At 33.2% G+C, this 13036-nt stretch overlaps 1 protein-coding gene across 1 annotated transcript; it reads left to right on the forward strand.

The window, feature by feature from the left end:
* The first annotated feature begins 339 nt into the window (after window positions 1-339).
* Window positions 340-12802, forward strand: LOC112001752 (aspartic proteinase 36). Its single transcript, XM_065772416.1, is given in 11 exon segments — window positions 340-1139; window positions 4359-4488; window positions 4637-4884; window positions 5143-5264; window positions 5267-5366; window positions 6385-6547; window positions 6649-6725; window positions 9861-9951; window positions 11133-11208; window positions 11801-11872; window positions 12372-12802. Coding segments are annotated over 11 exon segments (1440 nt in total). The 5' UTR covers window positions 340-927; the 3' UTR covers window positions 12521-12802.
* Window positions 12803-13036: the final 234 nt, after the last annotated feature.

The following is a 13036-nucleotide window of genomic DNA, read 5'->3' on the forward strand; positions in this document are numbered from 1 at the left end:
AAGTTGTTTGTAAACGCGTTATGTTTGAGCTTAACCTGTTTTTTAGTCATATTTAGGGCCCGTTTGGTTTGTGTTTTCAAATAACATTTTTTAGTTTTTAAATAGCATTTCACGCATTTCAACACACTTTTTCACCCACACGTATTTCAAAAAACTACAAACAACAATTTTCAAACTATTCTACCAAACGCCCCCCTTAAACTTATACTCTATTTTTTATTTTTTGAGAAAGAGTTTAAGCTTAGACTTGAGATTGGGTTGTTTGTTAAACAATGGTAACATAAACTAAATTTTTTCAGAAGCTAAACCTGAGCCTTTTATAAACCGTCTAGTTCATTTACGCTTTTGGTTGAAGCTACTAATAATTTTCCAGAAAACAAAAAACAGATTGATAAAAGGAGCCAACAAAAAAGAAATGAAAAGAAGGAAAAAAAATAAAAAAAAGACTTGGAAAGAGAGAGACGTGAAAGGTGAAAGAAACTAAAGAGAGAAATGGGAAGAAAGGGACTCATCCCCATCCAAATATATATATATATATATATATTATCTGTGTACAGAGTACAGAGAGAAAAACGAAAAGTCGAAAACCAGAAAAAACCAATTTAACACCAAAACAGAAAAACCAAAGAGCCAACACCAACAAAAACACTTGCAAACACCTAAAACAAAGCAAACGTTATTTCCTCCTATGTATTGTCTCTAACTCTATCACACACACAAATAAATAGACGTGTCAAATTCTGTTCTTTCTGTTACAATTTTCTTATATATATCTGTTACCAATTTCTGTTTCTTCTTTGCCTCCCTCACCGACCTTAACTTTCTTTCATTTTGGGTTATTAATTTTTCTGGGGAGGCCAAGTTTGTGTTTCATTCATTTCAATCTGAATTGGGTTTTGGTTAAATAGTGTAAAGGTGTGAAATTTAATGGATCTCAGTTGGTTGGTCTTGTTGTTGTTTTTGGGTGATTCTTTGCTTGTGAATGTGAGTGGCAACATAGTGTTCCCTGTGCAACACAAGTTCAAAGGCACAGAAAGAAACTTGAGTGCATTGAAAGCCCATGATGTACGCCGCCATCGAAGGTTTCTCTTTGATATCGATCTTGAATTGGGTGGTAATGGTCAACCTTCTGAAACTGGGTTAGTTTTTCTCTTTCTTTTCCATTTTTCAAGTCTTTTATTTATTTATTTATTTTTTCTTTCTATATGAATTCTGGGTTTACTTTGTTTCTTTCTGTTTTGTTCTGTGTTGGTAATTTAGCTGGGATTGGCGTTTCTTGGAGCTTTGTTGGTTTTTTTTTGGTTGTTTCATTTTTGATGATAGTGTTGGTTTAATTTGTATGCAGATCGGTTAATGTGTGAACAATTCAATTGCATATATACAAATTTGGGCTTTGTTTCTTCTTTTCTTTAATGCCAATTCCTGTTGTAATTGGCGTCTTGGTGGGGGTAATTATGTACTTTTTTCCTTTTTAATTAAGATGTTATAATGATAGATAAGGCTATTGGTTTTGAGATCCAATCTCTATCTCTCTCTTCTTAGTTATTTGTTTTCTGGTTAATTTTTGTTCTCTAGATTTATTGGTTTTCAACTGGAATTGGTATTTTCTTAAAGCATCAATTGTAAATTTTTATTGTTAGTTAAGAGTAAAGCTAGTTCTTTTTTTTTTTTTTTTTTTTTTGGAATCTTTGCCATTGGGGAAGTGGTGAAGCCAAAAGTGAACACAACTCCGTTGGTACCAAATCAGTAAGTGCAATATTTCATTTATTTATTTGTCTGATATTTATGTTCACTGTGATTCATAGGCTGTTGGTACTTTATGATTATTATTTTATTAGACTTAATCAGCATTTCTTTGTATGATAATGTCACTGAGTTTGGAGTTCAGGTTTGCCTTTTCTATTTTGAATTTTTGATTTCCCTCTTACCTTTTCTTTTGCCATACATTCAGGATATAGATCATTCTTCTTTTGCTATGATTTAATGCTAGTGCCAACAATGATGTGAATTAAAGTCTGCAAAAGGTTAGAGGTGTATTAGGCTTTGTATCTGAATGAAGTCAAGGTCCTTACAAGATTGTCCACCATGAGGTGTCTTCTTATATACAGTCTATTTTTATTTGTCTGATATTTAGTAGGTGGTTTCCTATTTTTATTCTTGCCCCTTACTTCTCCATTTTAGGGGTTCTGAAGGAATATATTATGGAAAACATTTTTTTCACCTCAGTATTATTCTAATATTGGACAACCTGAAACAACCGAATGATTATGGACAAATCTTGCACAGACTTACTCTAGGTAATTGGTTTTAAATTAGAAGGCATTTTGCTGTCTTTGTTACCCTTAGACTAGAAGGAATCCCTTTCCTTAAGGAAGTACTATCAATTGCATTTGGCTCCATAATGAACATTGTGGGACTTCATTTTCACAGTTGCTATTCATGCTAAAATTGTGTGCGGGTATGATGAGAGGTCATATAGATTGCATTTTGGTTGAGAGAACATTACAACAAAGCAATCTTTGTTTAAATTGTTTGTCTTTAGAAGCTGTGTGGTGAAAGGGCTATTTGGAAGTTTCCACGATGCATTGAGAAGAGAAATTGTAGTATTGAACTAGGTGGTTGTTTATTTGGAAAAACCAAGGAAAGTAGGGATTGGTGGCAGTTTCAGTGGAACATAAAGAGGGACATGAACTTACGGAAGTGGTTGGGCACTGCCTAGGAGCCTTTGGACCTCATCCTTTGTCAAGGCCATAGGAATCATGTACTGTAGGTAATTTTAACTTGATTCTGTTCTCCTGGCAATCTCTCGGATCTGGATGGCTAGGGTATGATTTCCAGGCTGAGGTGAATGTCCTTCTAGTCCTTGGGAAATTGTCTACCATGGGAGTATCTTAATAGCTGATTGAAGACGCTTTTTAACAATCATTAGATGTCTAGCTTGAGCAATCCAAAATAATGTGTGAGACTTAATTGGTGTGAGAAATATTCCATCTCAATTCTATGATGAGGGTTGGGAGTATTTGGGTAGGTTTTCACCTCACAATATTTAAGGGAGGATCCTTTTGTAAGTGCCCAAGTAGGTGTCAGACAGTGGACAGGGTATTTGGTTATCTCACACACAATAGTTGATAGGGAGAAGTGGCCTCCAAGCAATAAGGTTTTTCTGCAGTGGGTGTTAGAATCATTGTCAGTTTTTATGGATTTGATTTATTCCATTCCAGTTAGAGTGAATGGGGAAGATAAGATCTATTGGAAGCCGCGGCTAAAGGGAGGGGTTTTGAAGTGGGAGGGTATTATACTATTATAGTTTTTTGGTGTCTAATATAGATGTACCTTTTCCATGGAAAATTATTTGGAGATTGAAGGTTTCACCTAGAGTTGCACTTTTTTCATGGACTGTCGCTCTTGGGTAAGATTCTTACTATTGATAATTTGCGGAGAAGACATTATTGTGATAGAATGGTGTTATATGTGCAAATATTTTTGGGGAGTCTCTGGATCACCTTTTGCTTCATTGCCCTGTAGCTACAAAGTTGTGGAATATGGTTTTAAATTTTTTTGGTGTTTAGTAGGTTATGCTGCTATGAGTTTTAGATTTTATTGATCATCATAATTTACAAGTATGATTATGGTGGTCTCTAGTTTGCCCCCAGTCTATATATATGGGCAAAACTTAGGAATAGCACTCAGGTATAGTACTTAGGTGCTGTTCCTTCCCCCTTTTAAAATTCAGTCATGTGGCTATTTAACTAAAAATACTCTTCCATCTTCTGAGAAAAAAGCAACATGACTGAAATTTAAGAGAGAAACCTAAGGAATAGCATCTAAGATACTGCATCTAAGTTTTGTCATATATATATATATATATATAAAGGGATTTCTGCATTAATTGGGTTNTTACTTACGAAAGTTGGTAGCATCTGGTCCTTTGTCTATGCACTGGTTCTTTTATAATTTTTATTGTTTGAATGTAATAGTCAATACATTCTTTTTCTTTTTAGTACCATCTATAACTCAGTTTATTTTTTTCCTTTATCTCCTACCCAAATAATTTGAAAGAATGATTATAAAAGAAATCTTTTGTTTGCTGCTGTATTGGTGGTGCAGAGAGAAATAGACAATTTGGCATGGTTGATCTGTGTAGTTGCTTAAGGCCTAACTGACTGAAAATCTTTGGTTTCTAATATTAAAATACTAGACTCTCTTTTAAAATTGTAAAATGTAATTTCTGTGTGTTCTGTCACACTATTTTACTAGCACAATGCAGACATATAATATCACCTAGCAGGAAAAGAAAAAAAAGACATATTCATCATTTTGTCTTTTGGATTCTTATATGGTTTACTTGATTATTGTAGGCTGTACTTTGCCAAACTTGGGCTTGGATCCCCTCCAAAAGACTATTATGTGCAGGTTGACACAGGAAGTGACATTCTATGGGTGAATTGTGTTGGCTGCAAGAGCTGTCCAAAGAAAAGTGGTCTTGGTGTATGTGCTTCTAACTTTGCATTTAAATTGAATTTCTCTGTTTCTCAATTGGAACCATTATCATGGTACACTGTTATATCATGTTTCCCAAATTATGTTTTGACCATCTATTGAAGAAACATTATTATTACAATTATTCCTATTACAGTTAGACTTGACACTATATGATCCAAAGAGTTCCTCAACTTCAAGTTTGGTTGCTTGTAATCAAGCTTTTTGCACTTCCACATACAATGGTCAACTTACTGGTTGTAAGCCTGACGTGCTTTGCCAATATGAAGTTGTTTATGGAGATGGAAGCTCAACTTCTGGTTACTTTGTGAATGATAATGTACAATTTGATCGAGTGACTGGAAACCTTCAGACAGCACCAGGAAATGGGAGTATAATATTCGGGTGGGTTGTATTTCTTTGGCAATTTAAAGGTCATGCACCGATAAGTACCTTATAATTAATACCTTTTGATTTTTCACGTCTTTTTCCTTTTAACTTGTTTTTAGTTCTCTCATAAATATATTTACATGTTTATACAAGTTTCAATTCAAGAGTTCTACTGAGGAATTTTATTTTTGTCTAATATGATTTCTTAATTTAGCACTATCCAACTGTGCAGTGCTGTCTATAGATATTATAATCTTGCCTCTTGTGCAATAGGTGTGGAGCTAAACAATCAGGGGAGCTTGGCACATCTTCAGAAGCACTTGATGGCATACTTGGTTTTGGACAAGCGAATTCATCTATGCTTTCACAACTAGCTTCAGCAGGAAAGGTGAAAAAATATTTGCACATTGCTTGGATAATGTAAATGGAGGTGGAATCTTTGCCATTGGGGAAGTGGTGAAGCCAAAAGTGAACACAACTCCGTTGGTACCAAATCAGTAAGTGCAATATTTCATTTATTTATTTGTCTGATATTTATGTTCACTGTGATTCATAGGCTGTTGGTACTTTATGATTATTATTTTATTAGACTTAATCAGCATTTCTTTGTATGATAATGTCACTGAGTTTGGAGTTCAGGTTTGCCTTTTCTATTTTGAATTTTTGATTTCCCTCTTACCTTTTCTTTTGCCATACATTCAGGATATAGATCATTCTTCTTTTGCTATGATTTAATGCTAGTGCCAACAATGATGTGAATTAAAGTCTGCAAAAGGTTAGAGGTGTATTAGGCTTTGTATCTGAATGAAGTCAAGGTCCTTACAAGATTGTCCACCATGAGGTGTCTTCTTATATACAGTCTATTTTTATTTGTCTGATATTTAGTAGGTGGTTTCCTATTTTTATTCTTGCCCCTTACTTCTCCATTTTAGGGGTTCTGAAGGCAATTAAAGGGATTTCTGCATTAATTGGGTTTTTTTTTTTTTTTTTTGTGTGAAGCACTCCTGTTTTTATTAATCTTGGGGTGTTTAACACCTTATAAGTAAGGCACATATTGTATTTATGGATGTGTAGAAAGGTGATATCTATAACAATTTATAAGATTTCTAGCTAGAGATAAAGCTTGATCTTTCAGGAAGAGATATAACGAAATTAAGATTAGAAGCAATGATTCTAAGTGCAAGTCATGGACCAATTTTTATATGGAAGGGCAACAATTGTGCTTGATGTGTGAAGTAATCGAGAACATTTACTTAGAACTGTTCACTATATATTACAGTCAAATATAGTGTTTTACATCAATTTCTTAGTATAAGTGCGTAGGAACCTAAGAATTAGGGGCTTAGTAAGATTTTTGAATTATTTATAGAATGTGTTGGATGTTTATTGTGTTTCTTTTTGGAATTTCATGCTTTCTTTAAATTCTTATTTAAGGCTTTTAGTCTTCTTTCCTTATCCAGTTCAGGTGTTTGTTTTTGAATTTTGTCATAATTGTACTTTTATCTATGACCTTAGGGCACATTACAATGTTGTATTGAAGGAAATTGAGGTGGGCGGTGATAATCTATCACTTCCTTCAGATGTATTTGACAATGGATTTCGGAAAGGAACCATAATTGACAGTGGTACAACATTGGCTTATCTTCCACAGGTCGTTTACGGAGAACTAATGTCTAAGGTAAATGATAGTCCCTAACTCGCAATAATTTGAGGGTTTCTTTTAGGTACTTACATATTTATTCTTACCTTTTATTTTCATTTTTTTTTTTTTGGATTTAGATCCTGGCTCAGCAGCCTGGCCTGAAATTGCGTACTGTTGAACAGCAGTTTTCTTGTTTCCAGTACAACAGTGGAAAGTAAGGCATCAACTGAATACTCCCCTGTAGTTTCTATTTTCAGAATGACAGATTGATCTTTTTCTCCCCTTCTGGTAGTATAGGGTTTGAAAGTACTGATTTCCTTATTAAATGTCATGCAATAATAAATTTATTGGATTATAATTGATCAGGCTGCACTGCATTTACACTGTATAGATGTGATTAATCTGACATAATAGACCTCATAATATAAATCCAGACAAAACATGTACTCAAAATAATAATATGCAGTAAAAATATAAATGATATATGTCTCAATTTGTAGTAACATTTTCTGATCTTTAATACCACTACTACTAGGATGGTGCACTTGAGCATGGAAGCAATTTTGTGAAGGAAAATTCTGTAAACTCAGAAGTCATTATTATTTAGATCACCATCCTTCTATCCAATTCATTGAAAATAGTAGAAAAAAGAGATAGTATTGCATCAACATTTATTTAATTTTATTATAATAAAGGATTTGCAAAAACTGGCACAGTTAACAAAGAATTCACAGAAGTTAGTATGTGTTGATATCACACTCACTGAAAATTTGAGATGATTTTCCTTGCAATCAGAATTGGAGGACAAGTTTGTAAGGACTATTTAATAATTATAAACTATAAAAGATTGGAGAAAGCTGTGATAGCATTGTGTGCAGTGGTAAGGGGGATCTATAGGGCTTGATATGGGGTCTGGGCTCTGCCAAAGTTGTAGACAGAAGGATAATTCTCTGACTCTTTTTATTTTTTTATATTACTTTTTAACTAGTACTTATGGCATGTTTAAAATGTCAAGCTATTATTTTCCTGACTTCTCCCGAATCTCCTCATTGGTTAATAACAATTGATTTCTAAACTTTGATAATGGCATTAATCATTCATTCTTTTTTCTTTAACTGTTTTTTGTTGTTGCATCTGTATGAAGTATCTATCTACTATAAAAGAAAAAGCAGCAGTTTATGAATCATCTTTCATGTAACGTTATGATTGATCTTGGTAGTTCATGCAGATTTCAAGCTAAAAGAATTTTATTATTGAACAGAGGATTTGTTTAATCAACTCCACAAATGTCTTTCTAGTTTGATTCACCGAGGCATTTTGATGTCGCGGAAGCCTGAAGAGAAGCACACACGATGCTCTCTTTGATGGACAGAAACTAAACTGTTAGTTTCTGGGTAGTAAACCTCGAATCCACGAAGGGTTCCTTGAATCCACAAGGTGATAGGTCTGGAATCCACTAGAGAACACAAAAGACACAAGTCTGAATTTTTATTGATAATAAACTATTACTGACTTGCCTTTGGAGGCTACAATGTGTTTAAATAGTAAAAACAAAACCTAGGGTAATTAGAAACCCTAAGGCGGCTATGAAAGCATATAAAACCCTAATTTGACTAAACAACATTAAAAACACCTAAAAACAAGGAAGTAAAGCCCTAAACCTAAAATAACGAAAATTACATAAAAATACCAAATATAAAAGATTACAGAAATTAATTAGAATATTTTGTCCTACATCAGACCCCTCCACTTGAAATAAACTCGTCCTCGAGTTCATTCTTGAAATCTGAAATCTTCCACTCCAAATAAACAAATACTTTGAATGTTTTAATAACTTGATCTGGTTCCGAAACTTGAATCTGTCATAAAGTGTAGTATAAAATTTCTTCTCATCTATCTTCAATTTATTTGCAACATCAATCAATAAAGGGTTGATAGTAAAATTAAAATTTTCTACTCCAAGAAAATCAACATATTGTGTAGTCGTCTTCAATAAATCAACCGGAATCTGGGTGTTGAGGGTGATGGACTCGTCCTTACCTTTGACCCCAAGTGGATCTTCCACAATATTCTCAATAATCATTATCTCTTGATTTCTGTGATCTTCCACAATCAACTCAATCTTCTTTTCAAGTTTCAATTCAACAACTTGTTGCAAGTCTTGACCTTTATTAACCACTTCAAAAGTTTCTCCAGAAATAGGCTGCTTCTTCTCAGCCCTCAAACTCTTTTCTTTACTTGATACATGGACTTGGCTGTGATAATTTTGGTTTTCACCTTTCATGTTGTGAACATATTGATTTTCATATGAATATACAAATTTATAATCAACACTTGTATAATCTAGTATATCATAATAGTCATTAGGAAACCATAAATCAATTGATACCTTCTTCATTCTTTGCCAAGAGCAGATTGGATGCTTACCTCGCCGCTTTCTATCGATTTGAATGTCTTCCCACCATTCCTCTGCTTCATTGTCTAATTTATTAGATGCAAGCCGCACCTTTTCTTCATCACAAATCTTCCAAAAATTAAAATACTCTTCTACATCAAGAAGCCAGTCAATAAAATCCATCTTACACATATCTCCATCAAAGAATGAAATTTTCTTGTAGCTAGGAGTGCGTCTTTGAATATATCGAACATTGTTGTTGCAAGATGATTTCCTAGCAAGAAGAGTAGCAATTTTTTGCTGGATTTCGCCTATAATTTTCTGACTCTTTTCACAAAATTGGTGATTCTCATCACGAAAATTAAGGAACTCAGCCCTAGTGAGGACTGGGTTGTTGACGTCGTCACCGCCGTCTTTGTTGTGGTGGTCACCGTCTCGTCGGTTAGCCATCAGACTAGGGTAAGTCAAGGCTCTGATACCAACTGATGTCGCGGAAGCCTGAAGAGAAGCACACACGATGCTCTCTTTGATGGACAGAAACTAAACTGTTAGTTTCTGGGTAGTAAACCTCGAATCCACGAGGGGTTCCTTGAATCCATAAGGTGATAGGTCTGGAATCCACCAGAGAACACAAAAGACACAAGTCTGAATTTTTATTGATAATAAACTATAACTGACTTGCCTTTAGAGGCTACAATGTGTTTAAATAGTAAAACAAAACCTAGGGTAATTAGAAACCCTAAGGCGGCTATGAAAGCATATAAAACCCTAATTTGACTAAACAACATTAAAAACACCTAAAAACAAGGAAGTAAATGCCCTAAACCTAAAATAACGAAAATTACATAAAAATACCAAATATAAAAGATTACAGAAATTAATTAGAATATTTTGTCCTACATCACATTTGAAAAGACCTATTTTATTTTCTAATATCATGTATTTCTCCTGCAGTGTTGATGATGGATTTCCAACTGTCAAGTTTTATTTTGAGGGTTCCCTTTCTTTAACAGTTTATCCTCATGAGTATCTGTTCCAGATTTCAGTAAGTAATAATGTGAGTTCCAGAATTTTATTTAAAATCCTTACATGTCAGGTCTCATTTCATAATCTGGTGACAGTTTTTTTTCACAGTTTTTGTTCTTCAATATTCCTCCAGATATTGAAATCATGCTCGCATTCCATTTCCCATCAACACTTTATCATATATGATCATGTTTATCCTTGATATTATTGAAATTAATGCTTGTATTCAATGTCTTTCAAATGGTATTTCATATATATGATCATTAATCTTGTGTGCAGATTGTGTGGCCTGAACTTTGTGATTCTATCATGTAGATATTTCATCTTAATTTCATTATCTATTACTCACTATGTTCATTGGTAAATCTAGTGATTTTACATCTTTATTAAGCTCAAAAGTTGCTGATGATTAAACAGATGTTGTAATCATTGCCCAAAATGTACTTTTACATAAATTCCAAGATCAGTCCCAAATAAAAAAATTTGAATTGTTATTTTGTAATCATTTAGTGGAAGAGAATTTTGTAACTCACTCCAATATTTTTGTTGCTTGGTTGAATAATTAAGACCTATAAAATCCAATCCTGATATGCTATTTGCAGTCAACTTTCAAGGTTTTCAAAATCAAAGTATTTTTTTGGCTATATATATTTATAACAAATCTCTATCTGTACACCATTTTAGCATGCACTTAGCTTTAAATTGATCAAATAAAGATCAGTGTGACTTGCTATGTTGTGTAATCATTTGAAGGATCCTGTGTACATCTCTCCTTGTACTTTGTCCTGTGTTTTTCTCAATAAATTTCCTGTTATGAAGAAAGGAGTTGCTATTTTGTTCTAAGACATTTTAGTTGCTCTTGGTAATCTTCTTCATTGTGATAATCTGATATTACTTTCATGGATAGTCAATGCTGTAACTGGAGTTATTTTTCCTTTTGATAGCTGCCAGTTTGGAGTAGATAGATGAAGTTATATCAAATTAAAAAAATAAAAAATAAAAAAAATTAATCTGGAGCACTGCTACCAATTATGCATATGGTTAAAGTGGGAATTTTCTCTCTTATATTTATTATTATTAATTTTTTCACTGAAAACACTATTGACATATTATTGGTCTAATTCTTCTCCAAGGCTCTTTACTATTTTATTTTATTTTATTTTTTAATTTTTTTAATTTTTATCTATGAAATTTTTGCAGGATAATGTGTGGTGCTTTGGTTGGCAGAATGGTGGGGATCAAACAAAAGATGGGAAGGACATAACTCTTCTAGGAGGTGCTGTCTATAATTCCATTTAAATATGAATTCAACTTTTGTTGCTGACACTAGAATATGCAACATGTCAAGTCAATCTCAGATTACGTTTTATGCATTTGTAGGTCTTTTTGGGCATGTCTATTCCTATTGAATTTGTGTTGATGCCAAGATAACATAAGATGTGCACTATGATGCTTTAGATCTCTGCATGAGTTATATATATAAAAATCTGCTTCTATAAAATAACTGAAGAACCAAAATGTCTTTGAAACTTCATTATATATAATAATTATGAGATAAGCTCCACAGCAGATGAGAATCTTTTCTGATTCCACTATATTTTATCAACTCAACAAATGCTTCTCTTAGTTTGGAATCAGCTGTGGTTCTGCACAAACCTCAATATCCACTCTTTAAAAACACTTAAATTTATTCTATAGAGTGTCATGGATAGATTACCTGATTAATGTTGTTTTTCATTTAATTAATCATAAAATGGAAAGTTTGTTGGTTTTACTAAAAAAGAAAATCATAAAATGGAAATTAAAATGACATATGCTGGGTTGTTAATTTTTTAGCCATTGACTTCTCCAGTTTTTTCCAATTGCAGATTTGGTGCTTTCAAATAAGCTAGTTTTGTATGATCTTGAACAACAGACGATTGGATGGACTGAATACAATTGTGAGTACTCTGTAGTGACTTATTCGAATTTTTGTGTTTTGATTTTGTTTGAGTTTCTCCCAAATTCTTTTGTGTTATATTATTTTCCTGCACAAATGTTTCACCCTATTTTTTTTATTTTTATTTTTTATGCTGAATCCTCGAAATGTCACTGATTGTTTAAGTAGAATATATTTATTAGGGAAGTATTTTAGACAAAATAAATAAGTGTCTCGCTCAGACTAGTCGATGAGAATCCATAAAAATGAAATCCAATTTAATTGGAATTTAAGCATAATAATGGATTCCCCAATTATCACATTAATTACCTTGAATTTCTCTCCTAATTGAGTAATAACAATTTAAAATATAATAATCTGTCACTAATTTCATCATAAAAATGGAAATACCCGTTGGTTCATACACATCATTGAATGTGTCATGGCATGTGCACTTGGCGGTTTGATTCTATAGCAAGAAATATATGGCCCTTCTCATGTATGGTTGTTTTAACTTTTAGGCTCTTCAAGCATTAAGGTGAAGGATAGCTCTGGAGTGGCGTATTCCGTTGGCGCCCACAATCTTTCATCAGCTTCCACTCTGATTATTGGGAGAAAATTAACATTTTTGTTGTTAGTGATTGCTACGCTGCTCAGCTTTATCAATTAAATAGTTGCTGCAAGAGGCATAGGGTTCATTAATTTTCTTGTACTATAATTTATTGAATGAAAATGCGTGCTTCAAATTAGTCATGTTTTATTGAACACCCTCCCCCCAAACTGTAGAATAAACAATAGTCCAATTAACTTCACCTTACTCATGAGGGGTCAAACCCATAACTTCTCTAGAAGATTTTTTTTTTTTCCCCTCATTTTGTGATTGTTGGGGGGTGGGGTGGTGACTACATTCTTTGCAACTGAGATAATAAAAAGAATATGGTGTTTACTTGAATGGTATGGGATGTCTGTGGTTTTGAATGCATGATTTGACTCTGGAAATGGAAATGAATAAAGTTAGAAAACCATTTTTTGGTATCAGTTGGTTTAGCGGATAAAAAAGTCTCTTGCTTGATTTTAAGTTTTAAGTTTTAACTATGCTCGGGCTAACTCTATTTTTAATAACTTCCATGTAAATACTCTCTTTCTTCCTCCGATGTGCAAATTTTCTCAGACATCTTTATGACTG

This window comes from Quercus suber, unplaced genomic scaffold (genome assembly GCF_002906115.3).
Source record: "Quercus suber isolate HL8 unplaced genomic scaffold, Cork oak 2.0 scaffold_58, whole genome shotgun sequence".
Classification (NCBI taxonomy): Eukaryota; Viridiplantae; Streptophyta; class Magnoliopsida; order Fagales; family Fagaceae; genus Quercus; species Quercus suber.